Here is a 21790-nt window from a genome sequence, read left to right as displayed (position 1 = left end):
AATCATCAAAATTAAACGAAATAAACATTTGAAATATATGAGTTTGTATGTAATGTATGAATATAATATACAAGTTTCACTTTTTAAATGGAATTACTGAAATCAATCTACTTTTTCATGATATTCTAATTTTATGACCAGCACCTGTATCTCCTCTTTGTCCTTTTTCCTGGTAGCTGCGTCTCTAACATCCTTTCACCAATATACCCACTGTCCCTCCTCTGCACATGTCCAAACCAGCTCAGTCTGTCCTCTCTAACTTTATCTCCCAGTCCTTCAACCTGTGCTGTACCTCTGCTGACCTCATTCCTAATCCTGTCCATCCTCATCACATCTTCAGCTCTGCCACTTCCTGTTCTGTCTCCTGTCTTTTTGTCCATCCCACTGTTTCCAAACCATGCAACATGGCTGCTCTCACCACTGTCTGTAAACCTTTCCTTACAGAAAGGGTAAAATTAAGTTGTTTTTTTTTTAAATGTTTGCATTATTTCCTTTTTGCGGTGGAAAAAACTTAGTGTTTCAGAGGTAATACAGTGTAAACAATAAACAAAGAAAGCCTTTATGGTCAGTACTGTTCCTTCACAGAATGCACATCTCCCTCTAGTTAAAACATTGAGATGCAAGGCAAAGATCTGTTAGCGTTTCAGCTACCACCACACCAAATTGTATCTCAGTATCTGTATATTAGGCCAAGCTTTTAGCGTTTTTTTGTTTGCTGAGACCAATTATCTGTAGCGGCCGTCTTAAATCCGGTCGATTCCAAAAGTTAATCAGTTGTAGACGCACACCCAGTGGACATTTTTTGAGAGTTTCATTAAAATAAATCCACGGGGTCATGATGTTTTCCTAACAGATGCACAGAGGCATGATCTCCTGCCTTTTTTTCTTTCAACGTTACATTACCTGATGCTCATCTGAGCATCAGTCCGTTTGTTCTCAGATAACAGGAACTTCCTGCTTCCTACGTTTTAAAAGTAACTAATTGACGACTTTTTCACCCTTTTGTGACGACGCCCAAGACGTAAAAGCCTGTCAGCCTCTCAGTCTGCTTTTCTCTTTGTCCTGACTCTTTGTTTATCCCCCCTCCCGTTTTCAGGCAACAAGTGACCGAGATCATCTTCGTCCTGAAAGCGATAAGCACTTTGATGGACTCACTCAAGAAGACGCAGCCAGAGAACGGTGAGCATTAAAATGTCCTTTTAATCGAATCAACATGTAATGGATATGGAAACGTATATAAATGTGCAGCCGGTTCATTTATAATCCGATGGATTTATGTGTCAGAGCAGGTCTGTTAACCGAAGCGAACGCAGGAAGCGGGAATGAGACTTTGTTAGCTTGTTTCTGTGTGATCACGCAGGATTTTAGGTATCGCCCTGCATTCAGAGCAGAACTCATGTCCTCGAGCCTGTGGGGATTATTCCTGCCCGTTACTGAGATTCCTTGTCTTCTTCCTTCCTCCCCCTCCCCGACCTCCCAACAGTGGACGGAAACACGTGGGCCCAGGTGATCGCCCTGTACCCCACGCTCGTCGAGTGCGTGACGTGCTCCTCCTCCGAGGTGAGCTCGGCCCTGAGGGAGGCCCTGGGGCCCTTTAAAGACTTTATGCAGCCGCCCGTCTCCAAAGTCCAGAACGGGGAGTCCTGACCGGATTCCCTTGGAAGCTCCTCGTTTTTATAATGAAGAAAAATCCCCCCCGAGTCCCGGGCGCGGCGCAAGGGCTTGGACGTGGACGCCACGCGAGCTCCATCTACGGCGGCACGAAGACGCCGCCGCCGTCGAGGTCAGCTCAGACCCCCAAAACTGATGACTTCACACGCATCATTATGTGCTCCTCATCAGCCCTCCATTTTCATACAGACTGGCTGCGATTGCCTGTTTACCACAGAAATTAAAGGAAAGTTGCAGTGTTGCCTCTGGGTTTGGTTTTGTTTCCTTCTCTAGGAGAGGCTGCGGGGACGTACAGCGAGCAGCCATGATGGCGATTGTATGCAGGAAAGACTTGAAGCAAAAAAAAAAAAAAAACCTGGGGCTTTGTTGTTCTCGAAGACGAACACTGAGACTTTTGTTACCATTTTTATTTCCCCAGCCATGAGTTTCTTGCAGATTTTGAGGCGAGAAAGAAAAAAAAAACAACATTACTTTAACATTCCATGTCATGCATAGCCAGCCATCTTTTCGGGGGTGGGGGGGTGGGATGATCGTGTCTGTGTGAAATAAATGAGACGATTCAACAATCAGCGCTGTGCCACGCCGTGGGTGCTCCATGAGCAGATTATTTATGGCTGCTTTATCTGGGTCAGGTTTAGATTATCGGTGTAAACAGAAATTTACCCTTTCTACGTAAAAATATAATTCAAGAGACATCGTGTGTGCTATCCAACATTAAGGGCCGAGAAGCCTTTGAAGGAATGCCTATCACCCGCTGCCGTCCACGCCAGAGTTTTAGGTGGAAATCATCTTGGTCGAAGTTGAAAATAACGCGAGCGTGTGTTGTGGATGCCCCTTCAGCTACGACCGCATGGAACTTTAGCTCCGTATCTGTAAAACTGACCGACTCGGAGAGATTTTTCTGTGTCGGCGAACGTGGATTAGCTCTGGCTGCCATGTTGAATGGGATCAAACTCATTTTGGCTGCGTTCCATTTCTACTCAAAAAGGTGGAATTCTCAGGTTCTATGTTGGCGGAAATAAAAGTCGAGTAGAACGTCCCCCAAAACTTTGACTTTCCGAGGTGGAGTTCTAAAATTCCTGACCAGCACCGACCTTAAAAACCCAGCACAGCCGACTCAGACATGAAACGTTGTGATAGCTTCAGGAAGAAACTTTTTTTTTTTTTTTTTTTTAACCTTTTATCAGTTTGCACCTCACACACGGTGTTGCTTTCTGACCACCATTAGTGGCTTTAGCAGCAAATCGCACCAAATGCAGAGAGATCCATCTGTTATCGGCTTGCTGCTGCCAGTAGTCTGCCTGGTTGCCGTGCAGGTTTTCTAAGCTGCAGCTGGAACGCGGGAAAGTCGGGCCCGACGTCGCTCCCAGATCCGACTTCCAGCTTCAGAGGGAACTGAACGCAGCGTTAATCGGCTGCAGACGTACGCCCTCTGAGTACTTCCTGACAGCTTCTTTAAGATCCGTCCCGTGGGGTCACGAGATATTTTGCTAACAGACAACCAGGGTTGACTACCATCTGAGGTATTAAGCAAGGAATTTACACAATGAGTAGCACGTCTGCAGCCACACCGAATCAGAAAACTCCGTCTGCAGAATTGGGTTGATGAGTCCAGCTAATCGGCTGTAGATTTTCTAACTTTATGAAAGTTTCATTAACATTCAGCCAGTGGTTTGTGAGCTTTTTTTGGTAATGGACGCCTAAACACACACAAATACAACTGGCAATAATAACTTCAATTACAACATGTTTACTCACCAAGATGGTCGTCGTTTACATTGGTTGTGCTCCACTAACAAATCGGTTACTTTTTCTAAAAAAAAAAAAATGGATGGAAGATGGATGGAGCCACTGGGATGTTATCTGTTGGTGTGTAGGACTACAGCTTCACAGCCTCGACGTCTAAATGTAGTTTTTTGAAGCTAAAAGTGTTTCCCTTTGGGTTAGAGCGCGGAGGGATGGTACTGAGTGGTTAAGGTTTTTCTGTGAAAAACAATTAATATCTGACGTGCTTATTTTACTTTGTGTGGGCAATTCAAGCTGAACTACTTTTCAGATTCGTCTGCAATCATTCAATTAATCACCACCACACACACACACACACACACCTGTCCGTCCACCTGCCACACACACTCCACACACACACACAAGTTGCAGCCGTTCAGGCTTCTCGCAACTCGTGGGCGGTAGGTGTTGTGGCGAAAATAGCACCCCGTCTGGAAAGGCACCTGAGGTCGTTAGCAAACAACTCGGTGCGTTACTACCAGGTGCAGGTGCAAAAGAAAAAACAAATAAATTAAAGACAACTGGGATTATATCATTACCAGTTGAACGACTCATTGAACATTCAGTTATCACTGTCATTTAGATGGGGTTCTGTGGTTGTTTGCAAGCACAAAAAGCCACATTAGCGGCTAGTTGTAGCACTTATTTGTGTTTAAAGAACTGGGTAATGCAAAACCACCGAAAAGTTTATAAAACAGTGTTTGTATGAACACCTCTAAAATTCTGAGACTAGAGTCGTCATTGCCCCGCTACAGCTAACAGCTAGCTCGTCAATCCGGTTCCAACAGAGCAGTTTCTCCGAGCTGAGGTCATCCGAAGCGCCGTCTGCAACAGGTAAGATATTAATTGTTCATAGCAGCAGATATCCCATGTACAATGTTCTCTCTTCATCATGGGAGCAAAGCTTTGAGGAGCATTAAAAGAAAGCAAAAAAAATGTCATTCCTTATTCTCACCAGTGGAATCAATTTCCTGGCGTCTTAACAAAATGGCGGCACTAAGGCTCTTTTATAGCCTGTCCTAATTGCTGCTTTATCCTCTTCGGTTCATTTAGATCGCACCAAAGGTCATCTCAGAGCAGTTTGAGGACGTTAACAGGTCCAGTTTACCTCTAATTACATACTGACCTGTTTAATACACTTACATTCAGTCAATTAGTATTCTTAAAAGGGCAGTATATAAAAAGGATGGAGAAAAGTCTATATATGGAAGCAAGTAAACGTTCACTTTGGCTCAGGCTGCCATTGTGAGCCATGTACAGCGTGACAGGCGACGGTGGAGAGGAAAAACTCCAGCAGAGCCGGACTCGGGTGTGCTTGTACCCGGGAATTTGTTTTTCTGGTCGTGATCCGTAGCTCAGGACCACAAGTGAGGCTTGGATCGTGCGCAAACATGGCGAGTTGGGAGCTCCGTCTTTCGGCTCAGCTTTTTTTCTTCACCGAGACAGAGCAAAGCCAACTGCCTCGTTGTTGTGGACGACGCCAGGGCCAATCCACCACCTGTTCTGTGTGAACACGGATGCACGTGAACAACCTCCTGGAAAGGTTTTATGTTTTCCTGTGTTGATTGCGAAAAAGTTACACATTTACACGGCAATGCTGCGTTTGTCGAATCCACTGTAGTTTCCACGCCAGGTCACTAGATGGCGCTGCAATTATTTTATTTCAGCGTCATCTTATCCGTGCAGGTGGACACTTCAGTCTCGAGCATGAAAACGATGAATACCCGAACATTCGCTTGGATCAGGTTGGATTGCTCCGCAGTACTCTGCTAGCTGCCATTTTTACTGTTGTCGACCTACTCGTGCGCGCGCATGTGAGGTTTCACACAAGTTGTTTCCTTTGAAGCAATGCCAGGGTTTAAAAAGGTTTTCATGTGGGCAAATTTGTTGCTATCGTGGGCACGAACAGCCGAAACTCAAGAGAAATGATTCGGTTTCACCAGCCAACCCACCACTGATGCACCTTTGTACCTCAAAGCGCCAAAACGGACGATATGTGGAAAGGTAGGCCGGCTTCGTAACCACCCGGTCGCAAGATTGAACAATGCAAAACAGATTTATCACCAAAGGAAAACTGATGATGATAATGATGATGCACGGCAACTTTGCTTGCCCTGGGCTTTCAAAGCCAAAACAACAGAGGATGGATTCATTCTGGAGGAGAACTCTTAAAACTAGCGGTATATTCTTAACAATGGCAAATTTGGCCGATAGCGAAATTCGAGAACTTCTTGCTCTTCGTGCTAAAAGCAAAAAAAATTAATTTTGAGAATGTTATGACAAAGACGCCTGTCACACATGCAATGTGTAGCGCAACACATCAAAGCAGCCAAGTTCTGCTCAGCGCCTCTTTTGGTTCCATGGCACTCGCATAATTTCTGAAAGCTCACATTTGTGGCCGGCTCCATTCCGTTTGCCGGAACTGATTTATGATAGAGCCTACAGACTTAAAAGATCTGAACTATTCCTTTAAACATGTCACGTCACTGCAGTGACATGGCATTGATCTAATGGACCATATGTATTGTTTAAAAAAAAATCCAAAATAAAAAATCCTTTTGATTTGAATTTATTCAATAAAATAAAAAAAATACTAGGATAATACAAGAAAATGAACCATTGTGGTCCCGTTCAAAGGTTAAGGTAAAGTAAAAACAAATTAAAACAAAGAAAAATGATAGAATAAACAGCATTAACAGTTAGTACAGTCATAAAATGCAAACAATAATTTTAAATTTGACAAGAAAAAGGAAGCTCTGATGAGATTAAGACAGGATTCAGCTCTTCATCACAATGGCAGCAGAGAAGAAAACATTTAACAAAATTGGCAGAGTGTAAAAAAAGAGGTCATTCTACGATTTAAACAGCAGTGTAGCTGAAAGAGGACCGTCCAAAATATTGTATTGCTGCAACCCGTTCGTTAGGCTTTCTGCTCTCCTCTGTTGTCTGTGGCGTCCTTCTGGAGGTCCCGGAGCCATGGTTTGGTTTCTCTGTGGGTTTTTTTTTTTTTTTTTTTGGGGGGGGGTTGTTTGTCGGCGGGTCACATGAGGAGAACAGGACTCTGCTCTGTGGTTTGCTGCTCTTGAATGCGAGGAGGAAGAAGAGGGAGAGGGGCCGGTCTTCTTGGGCGGGGTTTCCCTCCTATTTCAAGTCTGTCTGCCGCACAGTTAGAGGCTCGGAGCGGGGACGGAAGGACGGGGCGGACGGACGGACGCCTTCAGGGGAGGGATGTTTTATTTCTTCTTCTTTTATTTAAAGCCGTCTTTATTTATTCATTCAGCCTCTGTCGTTGCGTCGAGCCACGTACTGGCTGAGGTAGTAGTTTGTGCTGTTGGTTGGGTTGAGACACTGCCCGCTATGGAGATGACTGCGCAAGCTACTGCCTTGCTAGTGCTTGGTGCCTTCACTTCACGGAAAAAAATGGGGGGAAAAAAGAAAGAAAAAAAAAAGTCCCACTCCCAGACGCGGTTTAGAGCTTTTCTGTCAGGTAACACGCACCGCCGACTTGTCTCCTTGTTTTTATTCAACGCTAATTTGTTTTAACTTGAAGAAAAATATGTCCGGTTTGATTGTGTGCTGAAACGGTTGAGATTTGTCCCATGTTTTTGAATGTATCATGTTTCCAATAAAACACTATGTGGAGAAAGGGGGAGGGGGGGGATGCGCTCGTGTGTAGTTTTAATTAAACACAGAAAACCTGAGATTCAGACTCTGTTTTTATTATTTTTAATTTTATCTAGAATGGAACAAGAAAAAAAAGATTAGGCTCGGTTTTTATTAAATGTGAAAAACCCGAGCTGTTTTAAAATGCACGAGGAAGTGGTGTGCAGCAGCAGCAGGAGCACGCGGGGCGGACTGCGTGGAAACTCAGCATATAGGTCACTGTTGCTATGAGGAGAGGAGTGACGTGGCTGCCCACGGAGGTGTCCTACAACACACCCGCCCCGCCGCTCTCTCCGGGGCTGCTAATGACGCCGCGAGGACCAACCACCCCACTACACACACACACACTTCAATCCGCACGTGCGTCCAGTCCACTTTAACAGTCCACTTCCTGCGGGCGCGCGGCGCTGACCGACCCGAGCCCCGCTGAGGTCAGGGGAGCAGCTCCGAGTGAACCCCCCACTGCCCAGTACCATCCTCCGCTCCTGATTGGTCCCCCGGCGGGGGCGGGGCAATCAGAATGTGTAATGAGCTGCGATTGGCTGGAAGCCCTGAGGGGGGTCGATAAAAGAGCGCACGAGCCTCGTTCCTCGAGCTGGAGTCGCTCCCACCCACCCCTCCATTCAAGAAGGCTGACAGGAGCTTTGACCTTCCAAGAAAGAGTCCGATGAAATATTTATGACTTCGCACTTGATATGATAGTTCTGCTCGTCCCGGGGGCCACGGCTCTGCCCACCAGCATCTGTGCTGCTGATATTGCACAATAAATCCTCCTCCAGCCAAAGACTGGCTCCAAGGAGGGGCCATCGTGGAGGGGCTTTTTTATTTTTTTGCCCTCTGTCTGTCTGTTAGCAAAATATCTCGTGAAGGGCTGGATGGAGTTTACTGAAAATGTTAGAAAATAATCACGGGGTGAGCATCTACAAATGATAAAGTTTGGAGTCAACCCAATTTAAGATGGCTGCCATAGCCAGCTGACCTTACCGAGCACAAAAATGGTTACAACTCAGTGGATTTGACAGACATTGAGCTAAAACTTGGCGTAGTAGTAGCTGAGAGTCACCCCCAACACAGTCTTCAAGCAGTACACAGTGTGCTATAATTTTACTTAAATTTTTGGTAGTAATTGTTGATGTTAACGTTTTCTGTCTGTTAGCAAAATATGTCTTGAACCAATAGAGGAATCTCAATGAAACAATCAGAAAGTAATTACTGGATGCACGGCTACAACTGATTAGCTTATGGAGTCACCCCAAGTCAAGATGGCCGCCACAGCTAACCAATATGAGCCAACACAAAAATGGCTACAACTCAGTCAATTTTACAGATATTGAGCTAAAATTTGGTGTGGTAGTAGCTGAGCATTGTGTCCAGCACATACCCTGAGGACTACACATTGCGCTACGTTTTTTGCCAAAAACTTCAGCATTAACTGTTGAAGTCAACCCGGTCCGTCTGTTAACAAAATATCTCTTGAACCGATGGACGGATTTTAGTGAAACTAACCCGAGCCAACCCAACATTGAGTTAGATGTTGTGCTGTAGTACCTGACAGTCATTCCCGTGATAACCTGAGCGCTAACACATCTCACGAGACCGCACATAAGGTCGTTCACGGGGTTGGACCGGAACGGCTATAAATACAGTAAGATGATTCAAAGTTCCAACTCTTGGCATGGTTGGGGGGTGATGATGCGCGGCCCTTCGTGACAGAAAGATTCAGCATCGACGGTCGTGTCGTGTAAAGCTCCGCTGTGTCGATCTCGTGTAAGGACTACAAGTTTTCTGGCCCCCAGAGCAAAGCCCAACATCGTTTATCATACTGCAGCCCTAAAGAGATCCAGTCAGTGGATCAGTGAGCAGCGCAGAGGCAGCCCACTCAAGTCTGCTCTTCCCATCTATCTTGTGTCAAAGCTCTCATTCGACCGAGGCCGGAGATAAATCATACTTCAAGCAGCAGAAAGCCCCCAAAGCAGTAAATTAAGAGCCCCTTGTAAGAAAACTTGATGAGTATCACAGCTGCACCACTGAAGCCGCCATGTCTTTCTGTCCTTTCAGGGCTACGTGCTGTATGTGGATATCTCCCTTTTTTTTTGTTGTAAAGACCGGTAAAAGAAAAAAAAAAATCCAGATAAAGTAAGAAAAATCTCACAGCTTTTTTGTTTCCTCATATAGATGGTTAATGTGTCCCTAAATTGACAAATTTGTAGGCAAAGTTTGCGAACCTGCCAACAACCACGTGCGCACGTTTGCCTACGGAAACAGACAAAATGGCTGAAAAACAGGTCAGCGTTTAAAGAACCGTTTTGCGTCATCCTCAAATGTGATCCGTGCTGGCAAAACGAGATAAAACGAGCACAGGCGCAAAAATGGGAAAATATAAAAAGAGACCCCATCAATTCTAACTTTCTTTGAAAGGGACCATTTTTTCTCTGCCGGCTGTGGTAGGGCTGGGAAATCTCTTTGTGTAATGTTTGGCCTCATTGTAAAGCTTGAGCGTTCCTTTTTTTATATATATATATATAAAGCTGAAATTCCCAGTGAGATCTCTTCAGATTGATAAAAATAGAGTTTTCAAACTGGCTCTCTCGTAAACAAAATTCGCTTGTCGCCAGGCCAGGTGATAAATAGTCAAATTTCAACCAACTATATATATATATCACTCCCAAGCTTTTGAGATGGAGAGAATTTGAAAATAAGATTAGCTCAGCATTGTAAAAAAATAAGCCTTAAGTAAGTTTTCAGATTTACAATCATGCATGTGTCAAGTCTAGTCTAAAGTCGGGTGTACGACACTACAACGACACAAGCTGTACATGGAAAAACAAGAAATGCCAAGATTGTAGCCCAACCCTTGTCTGGCGCAATCTAACCTAGTAAACAATTTATAAACAGGTTGTGAGCGTTTTTAAGGATTGGCATTATAAACATTCTGGGCGTAAGAATAGAGTTGGAAGGAAAAACACTGAAACTTTCCGGTAAACTTTCCGGTAAACTCTCCGGTAAACTCTCCGGTAAACTCTCCGGTAAACTCTCCGGTCTAGGAGAAGTTTCACCCCAAAGACCAGACGCAACCTTTTCTTCATATTCTGCGTTTCGTGTCGCGGCTGATGGCCTATGACTGATAGCTATCTGACACAACACCGCCTCAAAAATCACCGAACCGTTCCTTTGATGGAGGCGGACAGAAACGCAGACTGAACAATAAGCCTCGAGCAGCTGCTTTGCGAAAACTACATTTCAGATCCGACGGTCTTGCACGTGAATTTGTAGGTTTGGACTGAAGTTTCTGGGAGCGTTGGTGTGCACTCTACTACCTTTGCATAACGTGGTGTTCTTTCACACCGATGTGATTTACAAGCCTGAAAATTGATTCAAAACAAACAAAAAAAAAAACTGGTGCTTGTTTGGCTAGCCGTTAGCCTAGCCTAGACTTTTGCCTCATTCCTAGCGGTCCATGTCCTGCAACTGATGTCACGGCTGATGAGATGCTAACTGTTATTAACTTTTTGGCAGAACATCACTTTAATAAAATCCCCAGACTGCCCCTTTAAGGCCGTGGCGTGTGCCTGCGTCGCGGGGCGGTTAGGGTGAGCTAACGTTTCACCTTTTTTTTCTTTTTCCTGCCGGAGCAGATAAGAATCTTTCTCCGGGCCCACTCAGCATCTCCTTCAGATCTGTCCACGGGTGGGGTGGGAGAGTGCTGTGACCTTGGAAAAACAAGCCGCTCACAGGAACGACTGTGTCATCATTGCCGTCATCCAATCTGGACCACACACACACGCACGCACACACACGTGTGGAGAGTAGGAGTAGAGTGCCAGATCAGTGCTGGCCTGACTGGAGGAGGATGCGGCGCCGGTTCTGTGGGGACCAGATGGCCCTCCAGCTCCTGCAGAGGACCCGGGCGCGTGGGACTCCCACGATGAAGTTGCGATCCTCTGAATGTGTGCGACGGTACTCAGAAAGGTGGATCGGACACGCTCTACACTCTGATCAATATGTGTGTGTGTGTGTGCGTAGAAGAATAAAAACGGATCAACATCGCGGCACGCACGGTGGTCCATCAAACCTTCTTGGCTTGCCGCACTGTTATCTTGCGGCCCGTTTGTTTGTGTTTCACTTATTTAGCCTTTTCTGGCTGCAGAGTGGTGAAGAATGAGAATGGGTTTTTCTCTGTGTGCGTTCGTCTGTAGCGTCGGCAAAATGTCTCATGAACCAGTGGACCGACTTTAATGAAGCGTTCGCAAAGTAATCACTGGATGTGCATCTGAAACTAATTGTCTTTTTGGAGTCAAACCAGTTCAAAATGGCTGACACAGCTAATCAACCTTAGCCAACACAAAATGTCCATACCTCAGCCAATTTTGCAGCTATTGAGCTAAAAGTTTGGTGTGGTTGTAGCTGAGAGTCATTCACTCGTCATTCACGAGTACGCTGTGCTGCCAAAAGTATTCACTCACCCATTTAAATAACTGAATTCCGGTGTTCCTTTCACCACCGTGGCCACAGGTGTATAAAATCAAGCGTGCAGATTGCTTCTACAAACGTTTGTGAAGGAATGGGTCGCTCTCAGGAGCTTGGTGAATTCCAGCGTGGTACCGGGATAGGATGCTACCTGTGTTATAAGTCCAGATGTAACTAAATATTCCACAGTCAGCTGTTAGTGGGATTATAACAAAGTGGAAATGATTGGGAACAAAGCTGTCGGCCACGTAAAACCACAGAGTGGCTCAGAGGATGCGGAGGCTCATGGAGCACACAGATCACCAACGTTCTGCAGAGTTAACAGCTCCAGACCTCCAAAATTCATGTGGCCTTCAGATTAGATCGGGAACAGAGAGCAGAGAGCTTCGTGGAATGGGTTTTCATAGCCAAGCCTTCCATCTCCAAGTGCAAAGCGTCGGATGCAGTGGTGTAAAACACGCCGCCACTGGACTCTGGAGCAGTGGAGTCGTGTCCTCTGGAGGGACGAATCACGCTTCTCTGTCTGTCAATCTGATGAATGAGTTGCCAGGAGAACGGTTCTTGTCTGACTGCATTGTGCCAAGTGTAAAGTGTGGTGGAGGGAGGATCATGGTGTGGGGTTGTTTTTCAGGAGCTGGACTCGGCCGCTTAGCTCCAGTGAAGGGAACTCTGACTGCTTCGGCATACCAAAACATTTTGGACAATTTCATGCTCCCATCTTTGCGGGAACAGTTTGGGGATGGCCCCTTCCTGTTCCAGCATGACTGAGCACCAGTCCACAAAGCAAGGTCCATAAAGACATGGATGATGGAGTTTGGTGTAAAATGGTAAATGGCTTGCACTTGTATAGCGTTTTATCTAGTCCAGTCGGGGACCCCAAAGCATTTGACACTACAATCATTCACCCATTCATCCTCACATTCACACACTGATGCTGGTAAGCTACATTGTAGCCACAGCTGCCCCGGGGCGGGCTGACAGAAGTGAGGCTGCCATTACACCGGCGCCACCAATCCTTCTGACCACTACCAGTAGACAAAGCAGGTAAAGTGTCTTGCCCAAGGACACAACGGCTGAGACGGACAGAACGGGGACTCGAATCGGCATCCCTCCGGTTACAGGACGAACCCCAACCTCCTGAGCTACTGCCGTCCCCGCCAGTGTAGAAGAACTTGACTGGCCTTGAGTCCTGACCTCAACCTGACAGAACACCTTTGGGATGAATCAGAGCAGAGCCTGTGAGCCCGGCCTTCTGTCCAACATCAGTGTCTGACCTCACGAATGTGCTTCTGGACGAACGCTCCAAAATTCCCAGAAACCCTCCTGAACCTGTGGAAAGCCTTCCCAGAGGAGCTGAAGCTGCTACAGCTGCAAAGGGTGGGCCAACATCATATTAAACCCTGTGGATTAGGAATGGGATCTCACACACGTTCATATGTGTGTGAAGAAAGATGACCTTTAGCAATTACTTCAAGTGTTAACACGTCATGCGGTATCGCTCTAATAGTCATTTAGAGGTTTAACCAACACAGCTAGAACTCTGTCCCTTCTCACCATAAGATTTTAGTTTAAAAGTAAGGCTTAAAATGGAGGAGATGCATTCCTTCAATTATTACTGAGACAAAGTTAAAATTCCTGTTAGAATGGGGGAAAAAGGAGGAAGTTTGCTTCTCTCACTCTTTATCTCCTCTCCTATGACAAATACAGGCAGAAACATTCATTGGGTTTATAAAAAACTCACGGTTTCTCATGCGGACATGTAAAATAATTGAAGTTCTTAACGAGCACGTGGCTGCTCTCATCTAATAATCATCTAACCCCCCCCCCTTTTTTTCCGCCCGATTTCTCAGAGCCAATCCGCTCGCAGGTGTCGCCCTTTAAATATCATTGATAAATCTGCCTCCGCCTTTCAAAACGTCTCGCATCCAGGCCTCTTCCTCCCCATCTGGGCTCTTCAGTTTGTCTTTGCAGTAAATCCCCCCCCCCCTTTGGTCCACGTCTCCTCATTGAAACAGGCGCTCTGTAGCGTACGAGAAACGAGCCGTACGCCGGTCGCTCAGTGCCACAAAATCACCAAGTTGACACGTTTTCACTCAGCTTTGATTCTCATGTTATCTTCTTTCTTTTTTTTTTTGTCTAGGAATCACATCCTTTGGTCTTGCAGGTATTTCGAGTATTTTGGGTATCACGTCACTTCTGCAGAGCATCAGTTTTGCCGGAGCCATTCAGAGTCAAATTACAGCCCCGGCGGCGGCAGCCTCCACCACGAAATCCTCATTCATCCTTTCAAGGCGTTCTGTAACTCAATACCCTTTCATTCACACGTTGCTCCGAGACGCACTTGAAACAAGTTTGTCAGAGAAGATGTTGGCTTTTTTTTCTTTTGCTGGAATCAAAGCCTGGAGTTCCAGCACTTATGCTTTAAAAAAAAAAAAAAAATCTATATAATCAAAGCAGTTGAATGCAGAACTAAAAATGAGTTTAACTGCATCAAAGTAGGGGGGGGGGATCAACTCTGAAAGATCTTTTTTTTTTCCGAACATATATCACTGCTGACGTTCTAAGTGGTTCGTACAGATTCTGATCTACTTCCCATGTGTCGCCGTTGAATGAGCTAATAAACGTGTCAAAAAAAATGGCGTTGCTTTCCTGGTTTGTTGCACAAATCAAAAGCTGTAAAGAAACACGGCAGACAAGCAGAAAGTAGCTCTCATTTGTTTTTTTTTTAATGCATCTTTTAAAACAAATTTTAAAGAATCTAAATTGTATTCCGGGTTTTACAAACGGTACAAATTACGCGTTTCTACATTTTTCAAAAAAGAAAAAAAAAGAAAAAAAAAAATCACATTGTTAGACCGGGAACATTATTTATGTAGAGTCCCATCCCAGGTTTTGTTCACATCAGCTACTTTTTACAGCAACAGAATATCATCGGAACGAAGCTAAAAACAAAAAAAAGAAAAATCACAACATTTTCACGTCAGAGGCACCGGTGAGCCACAGGGATGACTGTTCGGGGTTTATTACATCTGAGAATGGGTTCAGGTTTTACATGTAGTGTTAACTTGATGATGGCACAGGTGAAAGTGGACACAAACATGTTTAAAAAATGACAGGAAGACGGAGAGGTGGTAAAGTGCGAGAAATGCCTTTACTTCTTTGCTCTTTTTAGTCGTGTGTAATTTCTGCACAAAGCCTAAAATCCTAAAGGATGACATTGAGTTTTTTTTTTATTTTTAAGTGTTTAGATCTGTCCACACTGAGAGATATTTCACAAACATGCCGGCTGCAGTTTTCCAATCGCATATCAAAGAAATGGGTTTTTCTAACTGTTTTAGTGCATCAAGGGTGGACTCTGCTAAGGCTATGTTCACGCTGCAGGTCGACTTTTTGCTCAAATCCGATTTATTATTTTTTTTTCTCACATAACATTGTAAATGCGACTCCCATCAGACTCCAGTGTAAACAGTCCCACATGCGCAGAAGAAGATATGACATCACACTCCGTACGCTGGGTTTACGGAAGTCAAAATGGACGCTGCGCGCGGTAGCATGGTTCTGAAGCTGCTGTCTGATCGGGGCCAACTGTCCATCCAAATGGTAATGTTTTTTTTTGGAGCTGGGGCTGCTGCCTCTGAGCAGAGGATTGTGTGGATGAAGAGTCGGAGCCAAGAGTGGAGGGACTCTGACGTGAGGGACCTCCGTTCTTTCATCCGACGGAAAAGTCATGAAAAAATCAGAACTGTGTCGCATAGTGGGCAATAAATTTAAAAAAAAAAAAAATCGGAATTGGTTCGCATTTGCCTTCAGTGTGAACGTAGCCTAAGTGAGATTACGGGAAAACGAAGCCATCGGCCTACTCCGTGCACGCTCACTGCTGGTTAGCGTATCGAGCCCGAGCTTGAAACTGGAACAACAAGAGGCTGCTTTTTAACAATGTTTCGACATCTCTCCCGATTTGTTTCGACTCTCCGGCCACCAACATTCAACTGTGAGCTCAAAAGGTTAATTACTAAGAGTAAAGCGTCAAATTCTGCAAGGACCACTAACCGTTCACAGAGTTCTCTGGCGTCCTCGCCACCTACGCCCGTTACCGAAAGGCCTGCGTCAGCAAAATATCTTGTGAGCAACCAAAGGGATTTCGCTGAAATCCTCAGAACTCAATCACTGGCTGCACAGCTACAACAGAGGAATTTCAATTTGATTCAAGATGGCCACCTCTGCCAACAAAAAATATCTATAAATCAGTCAATTTTACAAGCATTGAGCTAAAATTTAGTATGATAGTAGCTGAGACTCATTCCCAAAACATGCTCCGAGCCCTAGCTGATAGCGCGACCAACTCCGATTGTCTGTTAGCAAAATGTCTCATGGCCCACTGGATGGTATTTAATGAAACTTTACTAATCACTGAGTGTGTGTCTATAACTTATTAACCTTTGCAGGTTGGCCTCCACAGCTAATTGAGCTCAGCCGACGCAAAGATGGCTGTAAGCCAGTCATCTGGATGAAAGTATTTATTTTTCAAACTAAAGTGGGGGGATGTGTCTCTGAGTTGGCTAAATCTGGTATCCCCATTTTTCATCATTTTTTTTGCATAAATTAGCTCTATTGGTCACCCTTCTCCTTTGTCTGTGACTTTATGGATGGATATCCAATGAAAAAGGGTCATTTCCTGAAAAGTTGTGTTTTCGAAGATGCAGGGATTTTCGCCTGACAGCGCCGAATATTAGTTTAAAAACGTATCCGGCGCAGTTGAGAAGTAACTGAATGCCGCCCTGGAACAGAGGTGTTACGATTGACATGTACGCATTGCCATTTCTACCTTTTGTTTGCTGTTTTTTCTTTTTGCACTGTACACATATTCAGTCGATCACAATCTTATTAAACGTTGTGCAGATAGATATTTACATTGTTCACATTTATAAATACTGTGCATTAGTCAGTAACAGCAGTCCTGAGAGGAACATCGTCAAAATGGCTTTCTCAAGACTGGGAGAAAAAAAAAAAGTTAAAGTCATCAGCAGTTCCTTTCATTGTTTGCTTCCCCTCCAGTTTCGGTTGGACGGTTTGGGCGGTATAAAGTAAACCTGGACAGAACTCGGATCCCTCGGTGGAGAAGGCGGTCCAGACCAAAAAAAAAAAGCACTTAAGAGCGACAAAAAAGAAAAGGAAAGATGTGATGGGGAGGGGGCGGGGGGGATGTAGTGGTTCTGGGGCTTGGCTAGTTTTGCTTGTTCCCATACATGAGGGGGATGATGTAGACAGAGATGTCGTCTCCGGAGCCCAGTCTGTCGTTGGCTATCCTCCAGCCCCGATCCTTCAGGACCCCCCGTGCTCTCATGACGAGGTCCTGAGCTGCCATTGTGTACCTGACAAAACAAAAACCAAAAAAGGGATTAATGGGCTTGGATGGCATTTGATCATCACCATGGCTTCTATTTTAATATTTGTAAAAAAACCAACAAAATAAATGATCAGAGCATGGGTAAAACTGGCATTGCGGTCGGTCTGCCTCCCGCAGATTTTGTTGCGACAAGATCCCACCCCCCCCAAAAAGGAAGACTAGGGGGTGAGAGGAAGTTCAGGCCCGACGGAGGGCGATGAGTGAACGTGCCTGTGGTGGTCGTCTGGGTCGCAGTTGGCCAGGAAACCGGTGACGGCTTCAGCTACTTCCTGGTTGGAGAGGACGTCCCACAGGCCGTCAGTTCCCAGAACCAGAACGTCATCTGCTCCGTGCTCGTGCTGCGATAAGGGGTAAACTTTGACCTGAAGGGGGGAGAAAAAACAAACAAGCTGAGACTTGATTAATTAAAAGCCTAACATTGCGTCTTAAACTTGAATCATCTCGCACTGAGAGGGGACGGCATGGCCTTCACGGGGGTCACAAATCTTTAAATTTCACGACATTAGAAAGGGCGTGAGTGGAACCTTGAATCGGTGGGTTCCTCAACGAAGCAACAAAATCTCTCTGAAGGGATGGTTCCGAGCCTTTAGCGTCAAGCTCAGCGCTCACGTTTTTATTTTAAAACTTGAGAGACATCACTAAATATAACTTGACGTGCGTATATATATATATATATATATATATATATATATATATATATATATTTACCATCACTGCACTGGCACTCTCCCGCATACTACCGCTTTTTAGTTTTGTTTTTTTTTTTTAAATCTTCAGCAACAACCCGGCGAAGCCTGGATTTCCCAAGAACGACGTCCCTCGCACCAAAGATAAGCGTCCAAAAGGAACGTCGAAGCGGGAGGCTGAACTTCGACTGAACTCGGGGGGCTGATGAATGAAACATCCAGAGAGTTCACGGTTTTCGAGGGACCCCTTCCCCCTGCAGTGGTGTGAAATCGCACATACGCAGCACAGAAGGCTGCGGTCAGCGGCTGTTCTGCACGAGCAGATCAGCAGCGGCAGTAACGGTGGACAGCAGACTTCTGTTTGTGCTGCTCAGCCTTTTCAACATGTAGCAACAACCCAACCTCACTGCAGGTCCAAACAAACGTCCGTGTTTCATCATTTTGGATGGAACTGTTTCCAGGCTTCAGACTGCAGGAGCGCCTCGTTGAACGCCTGTCATCAGTGTTGCCAGATATACGATAGTTACTGTTTTTATAAGATAGTTTTAGGGTCAAGTCCCCCTCCTTTTCTCTGCACATGTTCGCCAATCACAGCTAATCTTACAACCTCCCCCCTCTGAGAAAGGTCGAAATACAATCATTTTAAAGCGACAGTAGGACAGCTCGTCATTTCCTATCTGGCAACCCTGCCTGCCAGATTCAATGAGCACAGCCACGTCCATGTAAACATGTTTTTCTTGTTGATTTGCCACAATAACTAAAAAAAAATACATTAAGATTCCCAGAGATCGTTCTCAGGTAAACAGGACCTTATATGAAACTGTGCTGACAGTGGCGTCGTTTTAGGATGGCAGCAGTCCACTTTTGATCCCGACCCCGCTCAGACTAGCTGTTAGCTCGTCAGCGTTGGAAGACTTCAAATATTTCTCCAAACGGAGGTCATTCAAAGAGCTATCTGCAGCAGGTAAGATATTCATAACTATTCCAAAGAGTCCAATTTCACCACTGGAGGCTGGAGCTTATTCCAACCCTCAAAATCCAAAATTCTACTGGTTTTTTTTCTACAAATGAAATGAGTGCTGCTGGCGTATATGCTCTTCAGAAAACAGTCCTGTGGTTGTGCCTAACTCTGAGTTGCGATATTTATAAAAAAAGCGACCCAGATTAGCTTAAAGCCAAGGTTAGCCAGTGAATAAGCTTGAAGACAACGTGGGATCTTCTCTCTGAGGGTTTAAACATCCTTTAATGAGAAAATAATTGCAAAACATTGTCTGAGTTATCAAAGTTTTATGGTTTTTTTGGAATGCCGCAGGAGTTCTGAGCGCCGAGAGCAGAGATAACAGAGACGACATGCGGAACACACGAGGCGAGACGGACATAAAGAGGGAGATGGAGCCTACCTCAGGGCAGCAGGACAGGAAGGGCTTGATGTAGATGTTGGAGTCGTGCACCTTCAGATTGTGGTCCCCGAGCCCTCTCGTGACCCCGATGGTTGCCAGCACGCGAGCCTGCGACACATCAAAAGGTTCAGCTTCCTGCCTCGCTAGGTGTTCCTTTTGTTTAAAACGTCAGGCGTCGCGTTTTTAAAAAAAGATACATTCTAAGAGGGCAGACAGTGAAAACTTTTCTTTTTCTTTTTCCCCCTCCCCCCCGCCGCGCCGCGCACAACTTGGCTCCTGCTTTCAAAGCCTTTGGCCGTCGTTTCTGCTGGTTTATGATAAAATGCAGAGATCCGGGCTGACGGCGCATCCCTCGGCCAAGAAAGGTTCAGTTAGGAAACAAGCCCGCAATCATCCATCACCTCCGCGTCTATCGTTTTAAGCTACTTACCTTCAACAGAACCTGAGATAGCTGTTATAAATGGGCAAAAAGATGAGTTCGTGCATGCGATTTTGCCTATTTTTCACTGTACTTGGAGGAATCGTTCATCGGGTTTTGCTTTAAGAGCCTTTCTGCCCCGTCAGACTTCACTTCTCCAAACCTCTGCACGCCACTTCATGAAACCGTTTTTGATTAAAATCAAGAAAATGAGACCAAACGCCTAACGGTGTGGAATTAACCTTTAGCGCCGCAGCTCTTGAGCTGCTAAGACCTCTTGGGGGGGGGGGGGGTGTCGATTTCCCAGCGTGGCGTTTAATCAAACCCGAGTGTGTTTGGCGTGAAACCGTTTTCTGCTTCCTAGACACATATCTGGGAGAAAAAAAAAAACGAATGTGGGCACATTTCTGGGGAACTGGGTTAATTGAGTCTACTGTAAAAAAAAAAAAAAAATGCCATCAGAGGGTAAGTGAGACCTGGTTAGGCGGGAGCTCGGATAAGTTTGTGCGGCCTTTTGAGGCGGCGGCGGCGGCAGCGGCTGAAATGGTTCCAGCAGAGCCGGAAAGAACATCCTGGGATTATTTGCGGAGCGGCGGGGCCCAGCGGGGTGGCGGGCCGGGGTCTTTGAAGTGCTCTGACGCTCCCCTCCATTACACAAAGCTCCTCTTCCTCTATCTGGCCATCCCATCTCATGTCTCACTTCAAAGGGAGAGAGGACACCAGTGTGTGTGTGTGTGTGTGTGTGTGTGGGGGGGGGGGTTACACAGACTTCACTGTGTTTGTGTGACCACGCTGTCATGTGTTCGAATTAAGAGTTTCACTGGTGGAGGGTGCGGGGGGAGACGACAATGCGCTATTTTGCCAACCGTCTGTTTAAGAAGAAGGAGAAGAACGTCGGGTGGGTGATACATCGTCTGGAATTTCACACGTTTTCTTGGGTCCTGGTGGTCCATGAGTGAGACATGATCTGTAAGTGGAAAGCAGCAAACTCCTCTCATAGCATTTTCCTCGAAACGAACAAAAATTGGATTATGGTTCAACAACAGGCTGCACAGAGCGCCAGACTAAAGCTGCTGTCATCCTCCACGAGAAGTCACGTGGTTGGCTCTCGGTCACGTGGTCGCGTGACGAACGCTGCCTCATTTTGTTCTTGTATCAGCTTTGTCTGCCGCTTCACGACACCAGGTGACCCTGGTGCGATTGGTCAGAAGTTTATGAGGAAAAGCCGGTGAGCTTAAATGGAGCCCTTTTGCTTCTACTGCTCCGCTGAGAAGCAGCTGGAGGCTGTTAGAAAATACAGCCGTCTTTCCAACTGTTCCAGCAAAACTCAGCTCTTCATGGCTGGGACTGTCTCAGTCGGTTTAATAAACACGTCTGGTTGCTGTAAGGGAAGCAAACATCTGTACGAGGACAGGAGAGGTGAGAAGCTGGTAGGAAAAAAAAAACTTTTTAATGAGGTAGGAGGAGGGAGGAGCTTCCTGGGAGTTCTGATCCGAGTGTCTCGTTGGCGATGAAAGGTGTGTGAGAAAACAAACGGCTTGCAACCACGTGACCGCCAACAGACTTTTTGACTTCTTATGGAGTATGCCGGAGCCTTAAATGTCCCCGCCTTGTTTCGTTGTTGAGAACTGAAGCCAGCGGGAGCGACCATATTGTATTTTCAAGACCAGAGTCTGCGCTCTACAGACTGTGGGGCTTTAGGTCTCTCCTACTCCTACGCACACGATCATGGTGTCAGATAAGCTTTCTTTTAAGCAGGAATGTTACAAAAATGAATATTTGAACACGCAGCGGCAGGGTTAGAACTACGTGACTCAACGGCAGTCGACATCTGAAAAATATGATCTGAAATGCGGTTTTATTTTTCAAAATAATGACCCATTTATTGTATTTTAATGAAGGCATAGAGCTGGTGGTTTCCGTCGAGGGGGCGGGACTTAAACCTTGCACTGAAACCAGCCTAAAGAGAAGGTTGGTCCCATTCTGGCTGCAGCCTCTGGGTTCCTGTACATATAAACAGTCTACGTGTTAAACCCCTGGTTCTTTCTGTTTGTCGGATTTCTGGTGCCACATTCTGAGTGGGATTTTCATAGCTGACGCACGCAGTGCTGTACGTGACCGTCCCCGGACGTAGACCCTTCTCAGATCAGATTTTACGTCACACAGACCTCGCTTCAGAGTCAACGGGCATGATCCAAAGAAAGTTTTTGCCTGCAACCTCTCAAGACACAACTCAGAAGAAATCCTTCGGTCGTTCAGACCAACAGGCTCAGTCAATTCAACTATCCCCCCC

The 21790-nt window shown here is 45.7% G+C and overlaps 2 protein-coding genes across 3 annotated transcripts in view; one reads left to right on the top strand and one right to left on the bottom strand.

Moving 5' to 3' along the window:
* mon2 (MON2 homolog, regulator of endosome-to-Golgi trafficking) overlaps positions 1-2078 on the top strand; it is a gene marked incomplete in the record, with an annotated part of 32184 nt that extends 30106 nt beyond the window's left edge. Inside the window, 2 exon segments of the mRNA XM_025002440.2 lie at positions 1097-1179; positions 1484-2078. Coding sequence (XP_024858208.1) covers positions 1097-1179; positions 1484-1647 — 247 coding nt within the window.
* Positions 2079-14290: 12212 nt separating this feature from the next.
* Positions 14291-21790, bottom strand: part of ppm1h (protein phosphatase, Mg2+/Mn2+ dependent, 1H) — a 39264-nt gene continuing 31764 nt past the window's right edge. For both annotated transcript variants that reach the window (XM_025002441.2, XM_037978347.1), the window contains exons 8-10: positions 19080-19187; positions 17204-17355; positions 14291-16958 (exon numbers count right to left, since the gene is read on the bottom strand). In XM_025002441.2, the coding sequence (XP_024858209.1) occupies positions 16811-16958; positions 17204-17355; positions 19080-19187 (408 nt within the window). In that variant the 3' untranslated portion in view covers positions 14291-16810. The remainder of the gene's footprint in view (positions 16959-17203; positions 17356-19079; positions 19188-21790) is intronic.

Source organism: Kryptolebias marmoratus, linkage group LG11, assembly GCF_001649575.2.
Source record: "Kryptolebias marmoratus isolate JLee-2015 linkage group LG11, ASM164957v2, whole genome shotgun sequence".
NCBI lineage: Eukaryota > Metazoa > Chordata > Actinopteri > Cyprinodontiformes > Rivulidae > Kryptolebias > Kryptolebias marmoratus.
This window is presented reverse-complemented; position numbering and strand designations above follow the sequence as displayed.